This window comes from Zonotrichia leucophrys, chromosome 10 (assembly GCF_028769735.1).
Source record: "Zonotrichia leucophrys gambelii isolate GWCS_2022_RI chromosome 10, RI_Zleu_2.0, whole genome shotgun sequence".
Classification (NCBI taxonomy): domain Eukaryota; kingdom Metazoa; phylum Chordata; class Aves; order Passeriformes; family Passerellidae; genus Zonotrichia; species Zonotrichia leucophrys.
The window spans coordinates 12,900,247-12,922,582 of NC_088180.1; the positions used below are offsets into that span (position 1 = coordinate 12,900,247).

A 22,336-nucleotide genomic window follows, 5' to 3' on the forward strand; every position below is an offset into this window, starting at 1 on the left:
AGCTGCCCCACAGCAGAGGGAGCACAGCCCTGGGATGCAGGGATGGGATCCCCCCCAGGCTCCCCAGCCCCCCGGTCCGAGCACCCTGCCCCTCTCCAGCTCCCGCTCCCACGCCTGCCTCTGGAGTGGCTCCGAGAGCCCTGCGTGGGCTCAGCCCCGGCGAGAGGCCGGCAAATGGATCTCAAGGGCCGCCTGACATTCCTGCTTGCCTGCCTTTGAAGGAGAAGAGCCCCTCAGAGCTGCCCTCGGCGCTAATGCACAGGCAGGAGGGGTGCTGCTAAAAGCCAAGGCGGGCAAAAGCTTTCAAACCCTTGGGGAGGCCTGAGAGGTGCCCGGGGGTGACCCCAGTCTGCTGTTAGTGTTGGGGTGTACCCCAAAGTGCTGGAGGGAGGTGTGGTGGAGTCTCCTGTGGTGTCCCCATGCTGGGAGTGATGGGGCTGTGCCAGACCCTTCCTGGGGATGGAGGAGATGCTCCAGGAATGGAGGGGTTCAGGGGCAGGGAGGGGTGAAGGGCAATGTAGGGGACTTGGGGATGGTTGGATGGGGTTTGCAGAGTGCTGGGATGAGGTGGCTGGGCTGGAGGAGGGTGCAGGATGGGTCTAGGGGAGTACAGGATGGCAGCAGAGGGGGCACAGTGGGTGCAGGATGGGTGAAGCCAGTGCTGGAGGTGCAGGGGGTGCAGTGTGGGTGCAGGGGAGGCAGGAGGGGTTCTGGGGTGCAGAGGGATCAGGGCGGGTGCTGGGGCTCAGGAGGGATGCAGGATGGGTTCTGGGGTGCAAAATGGATGCTGGGGATTCAGGAGGGTGCTGGGGTACAGGGTAGGTGCAGGATGGGTTTTGGGGTGCTGTGGTCCAGGATGGGTTTTGGCTCAGGGTGGATGCAGGATGGGTTTTGGGGTTCAGGATGGGTTTTGGGGTGCAGAGGGGTCAGGGTGGGTGCAGGGTGGGTTTTGGAGTGCAGAGGGGTCAGGATGGATGCAGGATGGGTTTAAGGGCTCTGTGGCTCAGGATAGGCGGGGGGTGCCCGGTGCAGGGTCCTCCCCGCCGCCAGGGGGCGCACCAAGTCGCTCGCGGCACTCTGGCCCGGCAGGCCCCATCTCTCTGGTGCGGGTGCCGGAAGCGGAAGTGCGGTGCCGCCCCCCCCGCCGCTGTGCCGTGGCGGAAAGATGGCAGCGGCCATGGCTTGAACGGGACCCGGCGCGGCCCCAGCGGTGAGCGTGGCAGACACCTCTCCCCGGTCCCATACCGGCGCGGAGACCACCGCGGCCCCCAGTCCCCGGTGTCCCTTTACCCCTCGGGCCGGCGGGAGATCCCCAATACCCCTGGCGGGAGGGCCCTCAGCTGCCCCCGGGCTTGCCTGGAGCTCAGTCTCTCCTCAGCCCGGGGGACTGGAGCTCCTGGCTTCCCTCTCGGCAGGTGGGCCCGGACACATCGCGGGTGATCCTTCCTGTGCCCCTTCGCCCCCAGCTTCCTCCGTTCTTCCCAAGCTGTGCCCTGTGCCTGCTGCTTGTCATGCCTGCATTTATCCTGGCTTACTGGGTGTATGGAGGCTCCCTTTATTCCCGTGGTGTCCAGCTGTGCCTGTGCCTTTTCCTGGCTCCTTCCTTCGCCTCCTGGTTCCCCGCTGTGTCTGTTCAGCAGGCAGGACTGCCCTGGAGACATCTCTGGACTGCCGTCGTTTTCCTGGTCTTTCTCCCAGTCCCTCCCCCGTGTCCCTCCCGTGCTATTCCTCCCCCCCCCCACCCCGTCCCTTTTAGCCAATCCCCTCTGTTGGGTGCTATGGGTGCATGGGTTCCCCGTTCCCTGAATTCCATGCCGGTCCCAGGGCACGTGTGCTGTCCCCGCAGGATGAAGATGAAGATGAAGTAGAGCTCTGACCATGGACCATGAGGCGCCCACCATCAGGCCCCGGCGCATCCAGAACCAGAATGTCATCCACCGCCTGGAGCGGCGCCGCATCAGCTCGGGCAAGGCGGGCACGCACTGGCACCAGGTGCGCGTCTTCCACCAGAATGTCTTCCCCAACTTCACCGTGGTCAACGTGGAGAAGCCGCCCTGCTTCCTGCGCAAGTTCTCCCCCGACGGCCGCTACTTCATCGCCTTCTCCTCGGACCAGACCTCGCTGGAGATCTACGAGTACCAGGGCTGCCAGGCGGCCGAGGACCTGCTGCAGGGCTACGAGGGGGAGATCCTGGCCAACGGCAACGACCAGAGGTCCGTCAACATCCGCGGGCGGCTCTTCGAGCGCTTCTTCGTGCTGCTGCACATCACCAACGTGGCCTCCAACGGGGAGCACCTGAACCGCGAGTGCAGCCTGTTCACGGACGACTGCCGCTACGTGATCGTGGGCTCGGCCGCCTACCTGCCCGAGGAGCCGCACCCGCCCTTCTTCGAGGTGTACCGCAACAGCGAGTCCGTGACGCCCAACCCGCGCTCCCCGCTCGAGGACTACTCCCTGCACATCATCGACCTGCACACGGGCCGGCTGTGCGACACGCGCGCCTTCAAGTGCGACAAGGTCATCCTGTCGCACAACCAGGGGCTCTACCTGTACAAGAACATCCTGGCCATCCTCTCCGTGCAGCAGCAGACCATCCACGTCTTCCAGGTGACGCCCGAGGGGACGTTCATCGACGTGAGGACCATCGGCCGCTTCTGCTACGAGGATGATCTGCTGACCCTGTCGGCCGTGTACCCCGAGGTGCAGCGGGACACGCAGACGGGAATGGCCAACCCCTACAAGGAGCCCTTCATCAACTCCCTGAAGCACAGGCTGCTGGTGTACCTTTGGAGAAGGGCCGAGCAGGATGGCAGTGCTATAGCAAAGAGAAGGTTCTTCCAGTACTTTGATCAGCTGAGGCAGCTCCGCATGTGGAAGATGCAGCTCTTGGATGAGAACCATCTGTTTATCAAATACACCAGTGAGGACGTGGTCACGCTGCGGGTGACAGATCCTTCCCAGGTACAGAATCACACAGTGGTTTGGGGTTGGAAGGGGCCTTAAACACCATCTAATTCCCACTGCCTTGCTAGAGGTCCACTAGACCATGTGGATCAGATACTGCCTCCCTCTTCAGGCTGCTCATTGCTTTGGGACAAGTGCTCAAGCATTACAATGCTGTGAGCTGTTCCTTAATGAGCCTGTAAAGGTTATTTAGGATCCCTAGTTTTTTTTGATGCCTCTGATATTGAGTAACTTCTGTATCTTCTGTTTTCTTAATTTCATTGCTTCCTTCCTTCTCACCTGCAAAATGAGAAAGATCTGATGTGTTAGCAAGTTCCTTTCTCCAAGGATTGTTCCCCATGCTTGCAGATGCTCCATCCTCTTTCCTTCCCCAAATCCCCAAATGAGTTTAATTTGAGCTGATATTTTATATACTCCATTTAAATTGTAGAGGTAGTCTCTCCCTTTTCTCATGTATCTTCAAGCATGTTTTTCAAATATAATAGTCTTCATTTTCCCTGGTACAATTACCATTTCTGTTCTGCCTACGTACTTAGTCTTTCAAGCTCCAGTAAGAGGTAGTATTTATGATCTCTCCAAATTAGAGTAGCAGCTTTTAGATCAGGCTAATGGGCCAATTGCTTCTCTTTTCAATTTATTACTAAAGAAGTGGAATTAGAGCAAATGTAGCTCAGTCAGTGCTGGGTTCCTCCAGATGTTTCACAACCCTGCATGTTGATCATCTCTTTTTACTGCTTTTAGAGTGGTTGGTCACGTTTTGAGCCCTGTGAAACTAAGGATTTTTTTTTTAGCTAATTTTTATTCCTTTAATCAGCTTGGTTTTATTCTGTTGAAAGTATTTAGCAAGAATTTGTGATAAATCTCCAATGCAGCATGTAGGTCTGGTTGTTCCCCAGAGGTTTGTTTTCTCTCATGCATTTCTCTTCCCCACATCTTTGCCAGGACTTAGGTCCTAGAAGAAATAAACAATAGCTCTTCGTGTGTTGCCTTTGTCTGGTAATTCCTGGGAGATGACTCTGTTTTGTTTTGTTTTATTTTCCTTTTCTGTGGTGTTTGTTTGGGAGAGTTGCTTTGGGAGGAAATAGGTAAGGCTTTATCTAATCCATGTTGCCCATTGGTGTAAAGCTGAATGTCTGTCTCAGAAATACGAAGGCTCTGTGGAAGTGCCCTGCAGGGTTCTGCTCATTGCTGGTGTCTGGAATGAGCTCCTGGCCCTGATGTAAATGTTTGTGGCTGGCTCAGCTCTGCACTCTGCTGTGGTTAGTAGGGTTTAGTGCCTGGTTTGCTGCAGGGAGCTCTCCAGTCTTTTCACCCCAGGGTTACTTTAAGATGCAGTTTGTGGTTTGTTTGCAGTGTGCCTCAGGCACTGGGTTTTGTGTTGGGGGAAGAAAAGTGCCTCATTTCTCAGTTCTTCCAGAGATAATTCCAGATGTGGAGCAGTTTACACAGACCTGTCTGAACGCAGACATTGTGTTAGGGCTTCCTGAATAAAACTTGGCTCACAAAATAACTACAGCTCCCATTTTTCTTCAGTCTGTCAGACAAGGAATATGAGGTTTCATCCAATTTCAGGGTCCTTTCTCCCCTCTGGCTTCTCTGGCAAGAAGGTTGAGGAGTTGCTGTTCATGGTTGTGGGTTGTGTGGTTTTTGTGTGGGTCTGCACTGTCCTTTGAGATCTTTAAGAGTATGCTCTGCATAGGTAGCTTGGGGGTTTGTTGCTGTTGTAGGCTTGTGTTGATAGGCTTGTCAGCGTTGCTGTGTGGTTTTTGTGGCACTCAGCTGCTGCCTCCAGTGCTGTGATGATGTTTTGGTGGTGTTACAGGTGCTGCAAAAGCAGTGAGGGTTTCCCTGCTCAGGGACATCCTGTAGATGTGTCTCTATGTTAACCTGGCAAAGAAACTTTAAATTAAAAAGTTGGAGGATACTCCCTGCAGTCTTTAGTGATTAAAATAGTTTTTCCTTCTGCTGTCTTCTCTTATTTTCTCTCTGCTCCAACCCTTTATTTCAGAAGGGCTTCCCTTTCCTCAGGCAGTAGTCTAGTGAGTAACCTCATCCTGTGTGTTTCGTTTGGACATGTGGGGGCTGGATTGTATTATCATAGTTTATTTTGGGGCTGTAAAACAAACAAACCTTGTGATATTTGCAGGTGGGTGGGGTGGGCAGAGTGCCTGCCATCATCCCTGAGCATTGTTTGGGAGCAGGAGGTGAAGCATTTAGGAATTGCCTCTATTGACAGAAGATTAAATCAGATGCCATGGGAATTAGTTCCCTTTGAAGTGGGGACAGGTTCTTACTTTGGGGTGCCAGCACTCCTGTCTCTAATGAAAGCTACTTTTAATGATCAAGAATTAAATATGCCCTTTCCCAATGGGATGGGAATGTCATCTCCCTTTGCTGTAAATGTGCTGACACAATGTCACCTTTTTTCCCAATTTCTTGCTCATTCGTGCCAGGATTCATTGCCATTGCCAGTCCACAGCATGGTACAAGGGCCATCTTGCAGGAGAATGTCAGCATTAAGAAATCATCAATATCTTTCAGATTTTCATTTCTGTGTTGGCAGGGTACCTGGAGGGCACAGCTTTTTGTGGGTAGTGATGTAGCGCACAGTAGATAAAAAGGCTCATCTCTGTGTGATGCAGATATTAAGAAGGGGAAGAAACTAATATATCTATGCAGAGGTAAAAATAATTTAACGTCAGCTAGCATTGGATCTGAAGTAATTTTTTCAGCAGGAATGAAGATTAAATTTGGCACTTGAGTAAGTGTTTTGGGTTTGGTGGAGGACAGAGAAGAAGAGAAAACAGTATGGTTTCATCTAGTTCAAGTTTAAGAATTGGAAGCCCATTAAGTTTTCTTAAATAATCTCAGCTGAGAGGTGGATAATTGGGTACATGTTGAGGCACTCCAATAGGAGAACGGATTAGTGTGAGGATGTAGGATTCTCCTGTGCTGTGGAGAAATTTGGATGGGGTCTGTGGTGTGATGTGTGGAGAAGGAAGGGACAGCTTTGCTCTCCTGGGTAACCTCTTCCTCTCTCCCCAGCCCTCGTTCTTCGTCGTGTACAACATGGTGACCACGGAGGTCATTGCCGTGTTTGAGAACACATCTGATGAGCTGCTGGAGCTGTTTGAGAACTTCTGTGACCTCTTCAGGAATGCCACCCTGCACAGTGAGGCTGTCCAGTTCCCCTGCTCAGCTTCCAGCAACAACTTTGCGAGGCAGATCCAGCGCCGGTGAGCCATTCGGAGCATGCTTTATTCCGTATAGACACTCGCTCAGCCCCGTCTGCTGAAGGCCAGTATCAAATACCAACCTGAGAAAATCAGTTCCTTTGGCCCCCTTTGCCAGGTGGACTATACATGGTTCATTCTTGCAGCCTGATGCATCTGATTTTACATTCCACAGCATTTACCTTGTTAGGGGAAGGAGCACAGCAGTTGCAAACTGCTGCTTAGAAGAAAGGAAGGGAATTTTGAAAGATGTTTCTGTCTCTCCTTGAGCAGTAACTCTTTTGGAGGTTATTAAAGTGTTACTGCCCAGTAACTTTGGTCCCTGAAGATAGGATTTGTCAAGATGCTGGCATGATCCAGTTGTGTGTATTTTGCCAAGTGACATTCTCAGAATTTGGCATGTACCAAACTGTGTTCGGTAGCATTTCCTCAACATCAGTCACCAGCTTGTGGTTATCATCACTGTACTAGGAGAAGGGAAACTCATCTGCTTAGATCTGTTGTGAAAGCTGAACAAAATACCAAAATAACCTGGGTTTCTAGAATATGCCTTAACAGTCAGATGTGGTTTTAATGAGGCAGAGTGTGTTATTTCTCTAGGAAAATTTTGTTGTGACTCAGGTGTTTTTTTCTTCCAGTGACTTGTTTCTCATCATCCAAAGTACTTGCCATCCACTTCTGGGCATCAAGCTTCTGTTGACTTTAGGCTGATGTCACATAAGTCTGACGAAATTGACTATGTCTGTAACTTTCTAGAGCAACCTGTCAGGAAATCCATAATGCTTAATGGGAGAGAGAATGAGAGGACTCACTGAAGACTCACGAAGAACAACTTCAGCCTTTTGTTAGAGTAGATAGGAGAGTATTTTCCTCCCCTTGCTACAAGGGCCTGTAACAGGAGTGTTGTAGCTTCTACAGCAAAGTACCATAGAGCACAGTCCACAGTGAGCTGGCTTCTGGCTGAGTGTTTACCCTCCTTATTGTCCCTGCAGATGATCTGACTGTTTTTGTACATGTAAAGTTTCAAATTTTTCTTGGAAAGAGAAATCTGGCCTGTGTTAATTTCTCCACCAGGAAGAACTTTCAGCTCACTGTAGTTTCTGGAGAGCTTTATGCTCCTCCTCAAGGTTCTTCTTCATCTAAGGTTTCACCCTTTATGCATTTAGAACAGTGGGTGAAGAGAGGAGGATTATCAAGAAAACATTAAGGGCTCAACTGTTACTGTGAAAGCCCCTTGGCTTTTGCTCATGCTGTTTCCAGGCTTTGTGGTAAAACTTGGATTGACTGATCAGCTGCTAATCTATCTCTCCCCGTTTCTGATCCTCTTCATTTCCTGTACTGCAGAGCAGCTGGGCCCAGACGTTGTGGGTAGGCACATTCTTCTCCTTCTGTCACTCTGGACATTGTGACAGTAATGATAAGGGAGGATGAAAAGGTTAGCAGAACTGGTTGATGTTTGAATCACTGTGATACATCTTTGGAAACGAGCCGTTCTAGTTCTTACACCGCAGCTGTTTTCTCTCCCTGTCAGTTTTCCTGCTTGGTTTGTTTAAGATGTGCTGTTCAGCTGTGGCCTTTGTGAACAGGAGGTGTCTCTTGCTTTGCTGCAGGTTCAAGGACACGATTGTGAACGCCAAGTACGGAGGGCACACGGAGGCCGTGCGGCGCCTGCTGGGGCAGCTCCCCATCAGCGCCCAGTCCTACAGCGGCAGCCCCTACCTCGACCTGTCCCTCTTCAGCTATGATGACAAGTGGGTGTCAGTCATGGAGCGGCCCAAGACCTGTGGTGATCACCCCATAAGGTATGGGCAGCTGTATGTGAGGAGAGAGTCGCTGTAAATCACCTCTGCCATGTGGCATCAAGTGTGCAGAATAGGGAGTAGATGGAAGCCTTTCTCTTAAGAAATCCTTTCACCAGGGGATTTGTTTCACAAAACTTGGCCTCTTTCCTTTACAGTAATGGGGATGTGTGGGAGGGCTCTTCATGTTTCCTTGCTGAGCTGCTCTGCTCTGGGGAGGGTTTGGGTGGTGAAGTCTCAGCCTTTTCCATATGAATGGTCTTGTTCCTCCTCCTCTTCTTGCAGTGCAGCCGTTGTGTTTGGGTTGCAGAGTGATACAGCTCTGATGTCTGCTTTCCTATGCTGGAAAGATCCTCTCTGAGCATGTGGGTTTAGTTGGCAAGGATTGTCTGGTTTGTCCTGTGAATAAAATAGTATCTGGGCTAGGTGTTACTCAGAAAGCCTGTGGTATTGATTGAGCTGTTTTCAGACTTCCCTTGTTTACTGTTCTCACCATGGGAGCTGTACTCCTTGTCATACTCCTTCTCTCTGTGATCTGTAGGGAATTTCTGTCTGTAGTAGGAATTTTAGCCAGGTGCCAGGGCCATTCTGTGCCTCTTCTGTCTGAGTCTCGAATGCTGGCAGAGGGAGTAAGTCTGAGCTTGAGAATAAGGAGGTTTGCAATGCTTCTTAAAGAAATATCAGGACTATTTATTTCTTTTTGTTGGCTGCAGCCATGGCTGCAAGAGGAAGTGGTTAAAAATCCAACATCTCCAGCTTGACAGGCTCAAAGAGCCTGAGTTACCCAGGCAGAATAGTATTTCTGCTCCTAGTACTGCAGAAGCAAACCTATGCTCTGAAAACAAAGACAGCCTTCAGTGCCTGAGTGCTTTGTTTAGTGACTGCACACGTTGGGGGCTCAGGCAGCCTAGGGAGATCATTCTGGACTGCTTCCCAACTTTATTTTCATCAATGCATTCTCAAAAAGTGGTTTCATATCTCCCCTGGCCCTGACTCAGGTGGCGGGGAACTTCTGATTATTCCTGTGCTCTCAATTCCCAAATTATGTATATTTAATTGATTCTTCTGCCTGTATGATTTGGTTTGATCTCCAGCTTCCATGTTATCTGCAAAGAAAGCCTGCCCTTTTCCCCCTTGTCATGCTTGATGTTGGGAAAACTTGCAGGGTGGCAGTTGTCTGCCAGCGCCAACCTGCGCCGGGCTCCCGCAGACAAAAGGCAGCAGAACCGCAGTCATGTGCTGCGGTGGAGTCTTTGTAGTAAACAAAGCCAAGTGCCACCTTCCCTCCCTCCCCTGAGCAAACCAGCGTTTCAGAGCCAGAGCTTTTAAAGCTCAAAGCTGTGCAGAGTCAATTAGGACTTGAATAGAGCCTCGGAGCAGTGGGGCTCCTGGTTTTTTGGAAAGTAAGCAGAAGATGAGGCGCTAACCTTAACCATTCAGTAGCTGAAATAGTGCTGCTGTGGTTCTCACGTGCAAAACAAAGGGTTTAATAAAATAATGCCAGCTGCCTGTTGGGGTTAGAGGGCTTGGAAATGAGGGACCACAGGATTTGTAATGTAAGTCCTGTAATTGTCTGGAATGGAAAACTCTTCAGTAGCTAAGGTTGTTATAATATGTGTGCAGTTTCCTGGCACGATGTGTGAGCTAGGAAAGCTTCCAGACCTTTTCCACATCAATTCAATATTTCTGTGCACTGCGTTCTTTTAACCCTTAGTGCTTGTCTGCATCCCAGAAGGTTCAATTCTGCCTACTTAAGAGACCAGTGGTTGTTTGCTGTTAGGTGGGAAGGACTTTAGGTTCCCCATCACCACCACCTTCCAGTCTCTTTTCAGGAGGCCTGAAGAGATATTCAATGGGTGAAATGATGGCACTTGAGGGAAGAGGCTCTAACACAGCTCTACCTATAGCAGGGGGTCTCTAAAATCCATCTAGATGGCTAATAAGGAGCCATTTAACCAAAGAATTGGTCTGCAGATAAATCTTCCATTTTCCTACGGTTTGAAAAGGCTGGTCTTGCTGTTTCTGTTGACATACAATTTTATATTGCAGTGCCTAATTTATCCCCAGAATGAGAGCCCATGGAAATGGCCTCTGATTGCAGAGCACTTTTAAAAATACATTTAAAAATACCAAACTGAGCACATCTTTTAAGATTACAGGGAGCTTCATCTTGAGTAGTAAATTGTTGTGAATTGGGGGAGAGAGGAACAGATGGGGGACTGTGCTTTATTTAAAGAATGACCCTCTGCATACCCAGCCTTGTGTAGGAGGAAAAGGGCTTTTTGAAAAGCCAAATACCAAGATTGTGACTCTCTTGCTGGGTTCTTGTGTGCAATTTTCAGGCAGGGCTGGCTGGCACTTTTGATTCAGAGGAAGGGAGAGGAGAGTGGCCCTCCAGGAAGAACATGAGGTTCTCAATAGGCTGTGTTGTTAAAATGTGGAGTATGTCTGCTCCTGAAACAGCATCGCTGGTATCTGTCATCATCCGTTCTTCCAGGCTGAGAGCTGAGTGCATCGTGTTGCTGGCGGGGGGGAGATGTGCTCAGACATTAAAAGCATTCTTGGAGTTAAAATCGGAGGAAAATGCAAAATACCCGCATGCACTAAGTGTTGGTGGAAAAGAAAACAGCTGGGAGGCATAATGGCAATTCTGTGCCTGAAGTTGGAAGAGGTCTAATGAAAATGGTCTGACAAACAGAGACAGCTTCAGGGGAAGGACTTGAGTTAGAGCCCAGCTACTTGGTGAAGTACCACATCCAGAAACCTCCACCACTACATCCCAGAACCCTTCTCCCAAGTCTTGGGGAGGGTTGGATCCCCACAGAGAGTCCTGTGTTCTGACAGCAGCAGTGGACAGTGGCGTTTCCTGGGCTTGTGTCAGTTACACAGAGTGTGCAGGGGAGGGTCAAGAAGCAAAGAGCTTCCCTGAACTCACCTGTCTATTCAGAGCTGTTTGTCTCATCCCCCTGAAAATGTTCCCTCTGTGCTGGAGCTGTGTTCCAGAGCTCACCTGGAGAGCATATGTGCTTGACCCACAGGCAGGAGATGCATATGTGCTTGACCCACAGGCAGGTGTGTGGGTGACAGCAGCAGGTCATAAGGTTTTCCTTGACCTCTGTCCTTGCAGTGGTTATTGAATCCAATTCATCATGTACCTCCTGCACAGCCTGTCTCATTAATGCTTTATTGGTGGCAATCTAAAAGGAATTGCAAAGCCTTGCTTGAGCTGTACACTACAACATGGCACCCTTGAGCAGGATTGCAGCGACTTCCTTGACTGAACAGGCACAAGGACAGCAGTGTAAAGCCTTCACTGGCAGTACCACGGGGAGGAAAGGGTGGCCTGACACTCTCAGTGAAGGCCATTGCTAAGGGAAGGGAGCTCAGTTCTGTACAGTATATCTGCCTTGGGGATCAGGGGAGCAGCTTGCATTAAGAGAGGTTGGAGAGCCAGCACAGGTGGGGCCTGAACCAAACTGACTCCCTCTTGTGAAGTCAGCTTTGTCCATCAAAGTGACAGGCAAGAGTTCTCTCATTGCTAATAACAAAATAAAAGTGATGTTTTTCTAGACAGTGGAAAACAACTGGCCCGAGAGGGACTTCCCTGCGAAGCCAAGAGCCAGGCACCCAGCTAAGGACCTTCTGCTCCTCAGGGAGCACCAGCGCTCCAACGAGGCATTGTCTCTGCATGCAAAGAGCCCAGATGGCAAAGTCAATAGCGGGGAACAGCCCTAATTGACTTTCTCTTCCTTTCAGATTTTACGCCCGTGACTCTGGCCTGCTGAAGTTCGAGATCCAGGCGGGCCTGCTGGGGCGCCCCATCAATCACACGGTGCGGCGCCTGGTGGCCTTCACCTTCCACCCCTTCGAGCCCTTCGCCATCTCGGTGCAGCGAACCAACGCTGAGTACGTGGTCAACTTCCACATGAGGCACAGCTGCACCTAGAGGGACTGGGGTGCTCTCCTTGCTGCTGGGCCTCTGCCACTGGTGCACCAAAGGCAGACACACCTTCTGGGAAACCAAACCATCGCTCATGGAAAGAAGCCTCACCTGGGAGCTCCCACCAGGGCTCTCAGCCGTGGATCAGCTGATGCACCCCAGTTATGGGAGTGGGGGGGCTTCTTCTGACCCTCTTTGTGCTGCAGAGATCTCCCCACTGTCCTTCCCTGCTCCTATTGGTGAACAAAGTGTAGCTGAGGTTCCTTTCCTCTGTTTTCTATCCAGCCGTGGGTCTTAGGATGGCAGAGATGGAGCTTTGCATCACACTTGTGGAGCACTCACTTCTGCTCTGTTGCTCTCCTATCACGTTGGACAAATGACCTGTCACAGAGGGAAGGGATGGGAGCCATGGGGAGGGCTTGGATACAGCTACCCCTGTTTGTATCTTCAGAATTGCTAGGGAAATGAGATCCTGCTCTCATCCACACAATCTACTCATGTCATTTTAATATGCAAGAGGTCAGGAAAAAAAAGGTGTGAGAAATCACTACAGTTGAGAGACATGAGGTGTGTTCCTGACCCTTATGCAAGTCACTTAATCTTTGTGCCTTAATAAAAGCTCCTAAGTGAGAGATAGTGTTACACCAGCAGGCCAGGGCAGCTGGTTCTGTCTGCAAAGCATTAGAAGGAAGGAAGGAGGAAGGTGGGTGTCTGGGGAGCAACAGCAGCAGAAAAGAGGAACTTTTCTGCAGCATGGGGGTTAATCCTCATGGCCATCTGCAAGTTCTGCAGCTGAGAAGAGGGACACCCAGCTGCTGGCACCCTCCTGTGTGTTGGAGTACCAGGGTAGAAAATGAGTAGGAGTTGCCCAGGAAGAAGGGTGGAGACCTGAATTCATGTTCACTGCTGTGGGTGGGCAGTCTGGAGATGAACTTGTTGACTTAGGTTGCTTACTTCTGTTTGATACACTGTTCTCTGTGAGAACCCAGATGCTGTTTCCAGGCTTCAGAGCACAGCTGGCCAATGTGGCAGTGTTGGCTGGACCGTGGCAGTGTTTGTGCTGCTGATAAATTAAGCTCCTGTTTGTAATTATCTGCCACTGTGGGCTGGTGAGGATGCTGGCCTACCCTTCTCTCTTAAAAATGGAGTTTTTGGTTGTAGGCCAGCATTTGGGGGGTTGTTACATGAGGGCTGGTTTATGACTGCTGCCAGGCAGCACAACCATCCCAGCATCACCATGTGCTCCATCAGAAGCTGGAGCCTGTTCTTGTCCCATTCCTTTGGGAGGTACAGCGGGGGCAATAGAAAATTGGTGCTAATACACAGGAGACCCTCTCTGTTAAAGGACCCTGTGGGTGTCTAAATTGGACCAAAATGAGCTGTGGGTGATGTGTTGTGGCCACATGCCTGTGAAGAGGAGTGTTGGAGTCATGCATTAATTTTTGCTGGTGATGCACTGGAGAAGAGCTGTGTGGGTGCCTGCTCATGGTATGAGTGGTGGGCCTCAAAGTTAAGGGTGTCCCGAGGTCCTTGAATCAGCCTTCGCTCTCTGCCTCACTGTACTTCTCTCCTGGCCTTGCTAAACATTATTTCTAGGCAAGACATTGCATTTCATTGCTCTTTTCCTGGTGTTTGCACTGTTGGTGTCTCAGGTCTGTCAGGAGTGCCGGCGGGTCAGGAGACTGCTAACAGAGGAGGTGTCAGTGCTTTAGCTGCAGGTTCCTCTCATCTAATGACACTATTTGTCAAGGTTTTAGGGTTTTATCCTGTGATCTGCTCCTCAAACATTCAATTAAAGCTCCAAGTGGAGAATGGTTTGCACACTGTATATCATGGATTTGCCTCCCTCTGCACCACTCTCACAGCTGTTCGCACTTCAGTATGAGACTTTTTTTTCCCCCCCTAAGCTCTCAGCTGCTCCATCTGAGACTCTGTTTACTCCTTGGTGTCACAGCCTCAGGTAGTCAGTGCTTACTAAATTAGCTGTCAGATTTCCATTGAGACTCTTTTTTCAGTGGCAAAAATATAAACTTCAGCATTTCTGTAGTAGGGGCTTTTGCCAAATTCAGGCTTCCCTGTGTGAAGCAGAGTGTGTGGCATGGATTGTTGGACTTGGGGCTGAGAAAGAGATCTGTTCTTAGCTCTGCTATTAAATTCTGAGGCTGGGGGCAAATCTCTTCCTTCTCCAGCTGGTGTTTTCTTCTCTGTAAATGAGGCCAAAAACATATTTTCAGCTTTTATAAAACACTTAGAGATTCATGGATAAAAAGTGCTGGATAAGTGCTAAGTATTTTCTTATTATGTTTGCAGACAAACTGATCATACTGGGTACTAATTGCCTTGGAGTAGCATAGCAGATCCTGTAGTCTTGGCTGCTGCATTTTATATCAACAACAGAGTTAATTTTGTTACAGAAATGTATGGAAAGAAAAGTCTCTCATGCTTGAAATTTTGATGCTTTTATTTAAGAAACAAAAAGTGTGTGTGGTGGGGAGGGTGGGAGAAAAGGGGAGATATTTTCTATCTGATATTTTTCCTAGGTTAGGGCAAAGATTTGTTAGCAACACAAGACAAAACCAGAATAAACAGAATTTGCTTTAAAAGTCTGATTTATTGTCTTTGTCTTCCAAAAATTTGAATGATATAGATGGGAATTCCTTTGCTAAGAAGAGATGGCAGGGCCTTGGACTGTGCAGACATATCCCATGGGAGCTTGCTGCCTCTTCCTGGCACTTGGAGTACAAGTGTCCTTAAGAATGTTCCCACCTGAGGCATTTCTGTAGTTCCTGCAGATTTCTCAAATTCTTGTCTACATGAACTAATGCTGGGAGAGGAATTCTTGGTTACATTTTTCCCTTCGCATATTATTACTAGCCCAGCTTGTACTCGGGGACTCTTCCTTTATTCCATGTTCAGCATTTATCTAGTCTTTTGGACATTTTCTTCATGATCAAGGGATGAAAGCTTGTTGTGGTTTAACCCCAGCTGGCAGCTCAGCCCCACAGAGCCACTTGCTCACTCCCTCAATGGTGAGAAAAGTGAGAAGACTTGTGGGTTGAGATAAACACCGATTAATGGGTAAAGCAAAAGCCACATGCAAGCAAAGCAAAACAAGGAATTAATTCCCACTTCACATGGTCTGGCAGGTGTTTAGCCATCTCCAGGAAAGCAGGGCTCCATCCTCTGTAGCTGCCCCAGCCAAACCAGCACAAAGCTGAACACACCTTGCTTGGCAGAACAGCCTGGCCACTGCTTTTGGATTGTGCTGAGGCACTCAGATTGTCGATGTGCTGCTCCCTGCCTCTTTGCAATCTGGCTGAGAACTCGGCAGCATCCCTGTTTGTGTTAGTTCTCCTAACCATCTGCATCTTGAGCATGAAAGTGATTTTCCTTTGAACCTTTCCTCCATTTCTCTGATGCTTTCCTGTGCAGACCTTGAGCATACCAGAAAGCTCTTGAGCCTGTGGCTTTTCAGGCACTAAGTGAGGAGGAGATGCTTGAGCTGGAAACTGCGTTTGACTGGCAGCAAAATCTCATCTTTTGTTACTTCTTCTGCTGCCTTTGCTTTAAGAAAATAAAAGTAGTGAAAGCAGGACAGCTGCATTATTTCTTTTATAAAATACATTAGACAGCAAGGCACAGAAATCCCATTAGAATCAAATGTATGGATAGGTTTAAGATGTGTCCCTACTAAAGACTCCTATCAATTAACCTTCCACTGCTTATGGCCCTGATTTAGCTCCCTGTGTGTACTGAAAGGACCTTCCTTTTGCTCAGGTGCTGCATCTATTAAGCTCTTCCCTTGGTCATTTTGACCTAGCTAGAAGAATCAGATTTCTGATGCTTTAAGAAATCCCTTTGTTTTTCTTCTTTATGAGCTGTCTTGCTGCTTTTCTGCCAGCTTTTCCTGCAAGGATCTCTCAGGGCTGTGGGCAGAGAGATGGTGAAGGCATAGCAATGAGATATGTGGCTCTCTCACAGCTGTTGTCCTTCTGGGAGCCTTTATCAGATAGGTACATGCTGCAGAGCAAATGGATGTCCTATGGACAATTGAACAGGATTTTGTGTGTTTGCTTCATCCTTGCTATGCAAGTTTCAGAGCCTGTGTCCTTGATATGCCTGAATCTTGTGCTTTCTTGAATTATTACATGGTTATAAAAGCTTTTCTGGTAAAATAATCCATAAAAAATGGATTATTTTACCAGAAAAAAAAATACAGTTTTAAACTAGCAATGTGGAAACTGGTATTTCATGGCCAGCTGCTGTGGTCTTGTATGTGAGGAGAACTGGAAAGTGACACATTGCCCTTGGTTCCTGCTACTCAAGGCTGTGCTGCAGCATCTTGGTAACATCTGGGTCCTCACTTGACTAATGAGTTTAAGACAGTAATGGAAGAATGTGCTGGGATGGCTCATGGATGCCCAGGGCCCTTAGATAACACTACCAGTGCCCCAGCATTTGCTGCATTCTGCTTTGTCCAGGTATGAATTAGATACCTCCTCCTTTGGAAGAGTTTATTTTCTGTGGATGACAAAACTAGTTTGAGTTCCATCTTTTTAAAGCCAGGAACATGCTATTTCTACTTTCCGTGGCAGTCTTCTTCCCTTCTACCCAGCAGCTTTGCAAAATGCCAAATGTAGTCCAGAGCAGCCCTGGCTTTGCCCAGAGGACTCCCTAAACCCTGTTTTTGGCAGCGACTTGTCCCTCTGAAAGCTACTCTTGCACAAGTTCATCCCTCCCTCTGCCAGTATCCTTCCTCTATTCAGGTGTGTTGCAACAGCATCAGGTATGGAGGCAAAGGGTAGAGAGAGTTGGGTGGCTGAGCTCACTGTCACTGTCTGTAGTGAGAGTCCTATGTATGGGATAAGTGGGTCCTAGTTACTCTAAACGAGCTACAGCTGTGAAGTCCTTAGTTGGGCAGCAGCTGTAGCTGCTGTGAAGAGAACTGGAATAAAAAGGGGTGGATCAGGAGAAGCCCCTGTGGAAGTCATGAGGAACTGTGCTACACAGAAGAACTGCATGGTAGAAAACCAGCTAGAAGGCATGGACTTTAAGAATATAAAAACAACAATATGGGACTCTAGAAATATGAAATATAACAACAACTGTCCCAGTGCCTGACTGGTCACCTTGGATTCGGCAGGTGAGGGTGTACTGGCAGCGCTGACATCAACCCTGGGGCTGCTGGAGCTGGGATGTGTGGGACCACTTGCTCAAGGGGCTTGGAGGGCTGAGAACCAGGCAGGTGGCAGGGAAGCCCTGCCAGGGCCATCTGGCTGCTGTTGAATGTGATTTTCGGGTGTTTTTAATCGCAGTGTGTAGTATCCCTGTGAGTGCCTGCTCGCTGCCCTGAGCTGGTCATTTGATACCTCCCCGGTGCTCCTGGGAGGCCTAAAATGGAGCAGCGCCGGATTAGATGTACCCAGTGCCCTTGGTGAGCTCCGCCGAGATACGATCCTCGATCCTCGCCCTCCCGCCTCCGACCTGCTGGCGCCCAGCGCCGTCGCCACAGCAACGAGGAGCAGCAGCCCATCCGCATGGAAACGGCCTTGCCGTGCCCGCCAGCGCCGGGGGACAGCGCTTCAAACAGCCGGCTCCGAAAGGTGAGGGGCACCAGCACCTCTGTGCCGACCAGCAGGCAGCCTTGGCCCGAGCTGCAGGGCTGAGCACACATCCCGTGGGTTACTGCAGTGCTGGCACTGTCCCTGCGTGTGGGACTTCATCCCAAAGCGCTGGCACTGCCCCACGTGCTCTGTTGGCTCTGCCCGTGCTGGATAATTTTCATTGCTGCTGCCCTATTTTTTTGGGGCTGGTCCTGAAGTCAGGGTGAGGTCCAGATTATCTGTGCTGATACCTGCAGCAGCGTAGGTAGGTCACTGGTTCACCCCTGACTGGTTAGTACTTAATGCTTGTAAAATCCCTCTTTGTAAAGAAAAAGGAGCAACTGGCAGCTAAGCAGGGTCTCCTGTAACATAGGACAGACAAATGTCATCTCGACAGCATGATTGTGCAGTGCAGCCTGTCTGGCTTTGGGCAGCAAAGTCTGAGTTAATCTCTCCTCATCCTGCCTCCTACCCCTTAAATCCCCCCTCGGCTGCTTTCCCAGAGAGGGCTCAGGTTTGAAGGTGATGTTGGTGCTGATCTGCTGGCTCTGATAAGGGCTGGGGAGAGCAGCTCTGCTGTGCAGCTGCTTGTGGCCAAGCAGGGTTTGTTCCAGTTTTACACTGGCCCTTTGATGACTGTGTCTCTTGGATGCAGGATCACTTGGAAGGGACCTCCCCAGGCAGCATCACTTCTTTGGATGGATTTTGGTAAACAGGCTGGTTTTACAACCATGTCCAGGGACAGATTATCCCAGAGCATCTCCCAGTGCTGGAGAAAGCTGCTTTCCAGCCATCAGCCTTACTGAGAAGTCCACAGGGCTGACCAGTCTTCAGTAATTTGCATTTCTTGGTCAGTTTGACCCTGGCAGGTCAGGAAATTACTATTTCTGTGGATTTGGCAGGAGTGAAATGAAAGGCAGCACCCAGATTTTGCCAAGGGGCTGTCTGAGAACATGGCTGGCAATTAGGAGAGCAAGGTCTGTGCAGGCTGGTGCATGAAGAGATGAATCCTACTTCCCCTCCCCTTGGGACCTGCAGAGGGGGCAGAGGATGGGAGACTGGTGGGTGAAATATGTCATTCTGCCTGGGGCCCCAAGTTTTATTTGCTACCTGGAGCCCTGTGTGTGTGGGAAGCCTGGCCTGCTGCTGTGCAGAGGAGCCCCTTGTGCCCAATCCTTTCTCCCTTCTGCTTACTTTTTTTTAGAAAAACAAGCAGTGAGGCTGCTGCTGGAAGCAGCTTTCCCAAACAATGGCTGTTGGGGCTCCAGAGCTGCAGAGATGTTTGGGTCCAGGTGCACAGCCTCCACTCTCTGTAGATGTGGGCACAGGAGGAGGGTTATGGACTCTGGAGAAATTAAGGACCCTGCCAAGTGGCACTAGTGCAGGGGAAGCTTGGAGAACTCAGCAGAAGAGGTGTGAGTGGTTTCAAAAAAACAAATATCATCAAGGCTTGGCTCCCCTCTACATCTCCCCAAGAGGACTCTGCAATTCCGCTTCACCTTCCTGTGGGGGCTTGTATGCTCTTATGCTGTTCATTAGTAAAACCTCTGAGCAGTTCCCACTGCCATGAGTACCCATTAATGCCTCTTCAGGGAGAGGAGAACATTGGGAAAGCAGAAATCCAATCCGAGGGCCCTTTATCTCCTTTTGGTCTGAGAGGTCATGGGCTGAGGTTGGAGGGGAAGAGGGGCCAGGTGGGGATGCTAGGCATGAAAGCAGCACCGTGATTATCTGCTGAAGTCTGAGTGCAAAAACATTACCTGATTTGAACTGTTACTTCTTCAAAACTCCCAGGGGTGCTTTAGGGTTATAAACACCTACTCAGTGACCTTCTTTGTGCACATCTCGAGCCAGGTATTCCCACAGCAGAGGGAAAGCCAGCAAAACCTGCACAGATGTCTCTAGCAGCTGTAGCCAGGCTGCCTTAAGCCACCCCTGCTGCTACAGTTTATTAGCACTGCAGGGTCTGTCCCCTTCTCCCCCTTCTCCTTGCCTGCTTGTGTGTACAGTCAGCTGTTAAAGGACACTGACATCACTTTATGGTTTAATTGAATCTCACAAAGGGATCCAAATTGGCTGCCTGAATCTTGTCACTGAGATGCTCATGGAAGAAATAGTAAATCACCAATTCAGCAGATAAAGCTGCAGCTCTGGGCAGAAGGTCCTTGTTGCTGGGGATAGGGAAGTAATTCCTCTTTGCAGAATAATACACTATTAGGGAGATGGCTGAGGGCTATTTTTCCAGGCCACCAGGTGCCATCCCAGGTCCAAAGGAAGGGTAACTAAGTTAGACTAACTCCCCAAGGTGGTGTGGCACTCAGTAAGGGGTAAACAGACCTGAGGCAGCATTTTATCTGTAAGTCAGGAGAGCGTTCCGTGTTTTACACAGGGATTTACAGGGATACAACGCAGAGAGGTCCATGTGACCGTTTATTTAGAACGGAACGCAGAATCCCAGGAAAGGCCAGGGATGAACCAGGATGAAGCTTTGCAGTCAGCAGCAATTTCTGAGACTGTTTCTCAGAAAAAAGTAATCTTTGAATGTAGGGAATCAAAAGTTAGGAGGGAATGGAGAGCAAAATGTCCAAAAGCAACAGGGAAGCCCAGAGGGAGAGGATATGACCCTAATGAGAGTGCTAATGCTGTGGCCATGCTACTGACAAATAAAGTAATTGCTGCTCAGGAGGAATGTGAGCCAGTAGAAAACAGCTTTCCACCCAGATGCCAAGAAAAGCAATTAGAACTCGTAAACACCAGTGGCTGACTAAAACCAGACCCTTAATTAATAGTTTCATTTGAAGGGTAAGGAAATCGTTAAGCACTATTGGTGTCTATTAATTCCCTGCAACACAAACCACAATAGAGTTTTAAGCCTTCTTCCACTGTACAGTGTGTGCAGGAAGGAGCATCCAGCCCTTGCTTTGTGCAGCTGTGCTCCCTCACCTCACTGACTGCCCCAGAGCCCCAGGATGTGTTGCAGGATAAACAGCTGAGACTGTGCACTAAGTTAGGACATGGTTTTGGGAGTGCTCCATCAGGGCAGGAGAGAGGGTGGATGGGAAATGTGATTTCAGTACAAAGCTGTACCGAGTACAGGGAGGTGGGGGTCTGAAAGATTTTGCATCATATTGTACAGATCCCAACCACTGAGCCATGGAGAACAGTGTCAGCCTCTTCTGTCCAGCACAGAGGGTGCTATGGGACTGTCAGTCAAAATAGGCAGGGCAGGGAGGGCCTTAAAGCTTCCCACTGTATAAGCAGTGGCAGACCTCCTAAAACCTTCACAAACACCCAGAAACCAAGAGCATTGCTGCACTGAACAGGCTGTAGTAGAGAGAGAACAGCAGTGTTTGGTCTTGTGTGTGTTAGACAAACCTGCTAGCACAGCCTGGTGCCCTTCCTTTGTCAGGCTGATTGCTGTGCTGGGCACAGACACCAGCCCAGCCTTGCTGTAAACACATCACACATCCCTTCCCCAGCCAGCTGACTGCATACTGAGAGAGTTCATCTTGGCAGTTTATGGCTGACCTGCTATCTTCTTCTTAAAAAGCGGAATATTAAGTGCCTAGTGCAGCTGTATTTCTGGAGTGAGGGGGAAACTCTCCTAGTGTGGCAAACATCTATGGAAAGCCTCTCTTCCTCACTGTCAAATCTGTGACAGCTCAAGGAACTTCCCTCTAAGATCACCTACCCTCCCTTCAAATTCAGAGTTGGACTAAAGTAGGAGATTTGTCTGAATCTTGTTTTCTCCTGTCAAATGCAACTCAACAGGCTTTTCTAAGCAGAGTGATTTCTTTCAAAACCTGCTGTATGCCATTCAGCCCCATGAAGGAGGTTCACTGCCTTGTTGCTATGGTACCCTTTCTCTAAAGAGGAAGAAAATAGTTAACTATGCAATTTAAGAAACTACAGAGGAATGACAGAATGAGAAATAATAGAAAAGAAGATTCTGCATTTGCAATAGAACTGCTGGTTGCTTTGAAATACACCATGTTTACAGGTGAAATACTTGCCCAGAGCACGTTGTATAGTGCCAGGGCTTCTCTGGCAGCAGGGATTTCAGTGAGGTGCCCCTTGCTAGGCACTGTGCCTCTGCCATCCAGCAAATCCATCCTGTAGTCAGTTACTGCTTTTACCTTCCCTGCTTAATGCTCCTGACATATTTCCTTGGCAGAAATTCTGGATGGAGCTAGGACAGCAATAATACATCACAGACCCACAACAAGCTCCTGCTGCTTGTGGATACACAGAGGTACAAGACTTAAGTGCTTTGTATCTCCTTGGCAGCATTTCATTATTCCTTGGGCCTACTAACCCCTGCTTGCTTTCCCCAGGACCCTGGAAAATCCAGTTTGTGGTGCACAAGGCAGGGCCAAAGAGACTGCAAGCATCAAACCTGGCAAGATCCCAGCAGCCCCTTTAGAAAGTGAGGTGCTTTCCTTTGCCAAGAGCAGTGGCAGGTCAGTACAGCTTGGGTGAAACAAAGCACTGCAACAGATCTGTGCCAGGAATCAGGAATGGATCCAGGCTGGTGCTCTGTGAACAGGGAGAGCTGCCTCTGACATGTAGCTCTGAGCCAGGGGGAAGGAAAGAGTTACCCCACACCTTGTTTCCCAATGTGAGCAGTGAGACAAAGAGGGAAGGAAGATGACCTGACCCTGTGCAGTTGTTTACTACAGATGACTACAAGGAGATTGAGATCTCAGGCTCTCCTTCTGTCTGACAAGGGCACTAATGGCATGGAGGGCTAGACAAGAGCCACATATGGTGGTAAGAGGAAGAGAGCAGTTGAAAGGA

At 49.4% G+C, this 22,336-nt stretch overlaps 1 protein-coding gene and 1 long non-coding RNA gene across 3 annotated transcripts; both read left to right on the forward strand.

Moving 5' to 3' along the window:
* Nucleotides 1-1,142: 1,142 nt before the first annotated feature.
* DET1 (DET1 partner of COP1 E3 ubiquitin ligase) lies at nucleotides 1,143-14,383 on the forward strand. 2 transcript variants are annotated; one of them, XM_064722415.1, is made up of 5 exons: nucleotides 1,143-1,210; nucleotides 1,847-2,961; nucleotides 6,010-6,200; nucleotides 7,808-7,999; nucleotides 11,753-14,383. In XM_064722415.1, exons 2-5 carry the CDS (start codon nucleotides 1,879-1,881, stop codon nucleotides 11,940-11,942), a joined length of 1,656 nt encoding a protein of 551 aa, XP_064578485.1. In that variant the 5' UTR covers nucleotides 1,143-1,210; nucleotides 1,847-1,878; the 3' UTR covers nucleotides 11,943-14,383. The 2 variants fall into 2 exon arrangements, with proteins under 2 accessions (XP_064578485.1, XP_064578484.1); XM_064722414.1 differs by having other exon boundaries at nucleotides 1,165-1,415.
* A 2,560-nt stretch (nucleotides 14,384-16,943) lies between these two features.
* Nucleotides 16,944-22,319, forward strand: LOC135452263 (uncharacterized). Its single transcript, XR_010441564.1, has 4 exons — nucleotides 16,944-17,079; nucleotides 17,252-17,539; nucleotides 21,714-21,791; nucleotides 21,874-22,319. It is a non-coding gene; the product is annotated as an uncharacterized LOC135452263 (long non-coding RNA).
* The last annotated feature ends 17 nt before the right edge of the window (nucleotides 22,320-22,336 follow it).

What these genes read in the sequence shown, in the direction of transcription:
- DET1 (XM_064722415.1), top strand. Translation starts at nt 1,879, where the DNA reads ATGGACCATGAGGCGCCCACCATCAGGCCCCGGCGCATCCAGAACCAG. An exon ending in GCGAGGCAGATCCAGCGCCG is followed by an intron (nt 6,201 to 7,807) that starts GTGAGCCATTCG and finishes GCTTTGCTGCAG; the next exon opens with GTTCAAGGACACGATTGTGA. An exon ending in TGTGGTGATCACCCCATAAG is followed by an intron (nt 8,000 to 11,752) that starts GTATGGGCAGCT and finishes TCTTCCTTTCAG; the next exon opens with ATTTTACGCCCGTGACTCTG.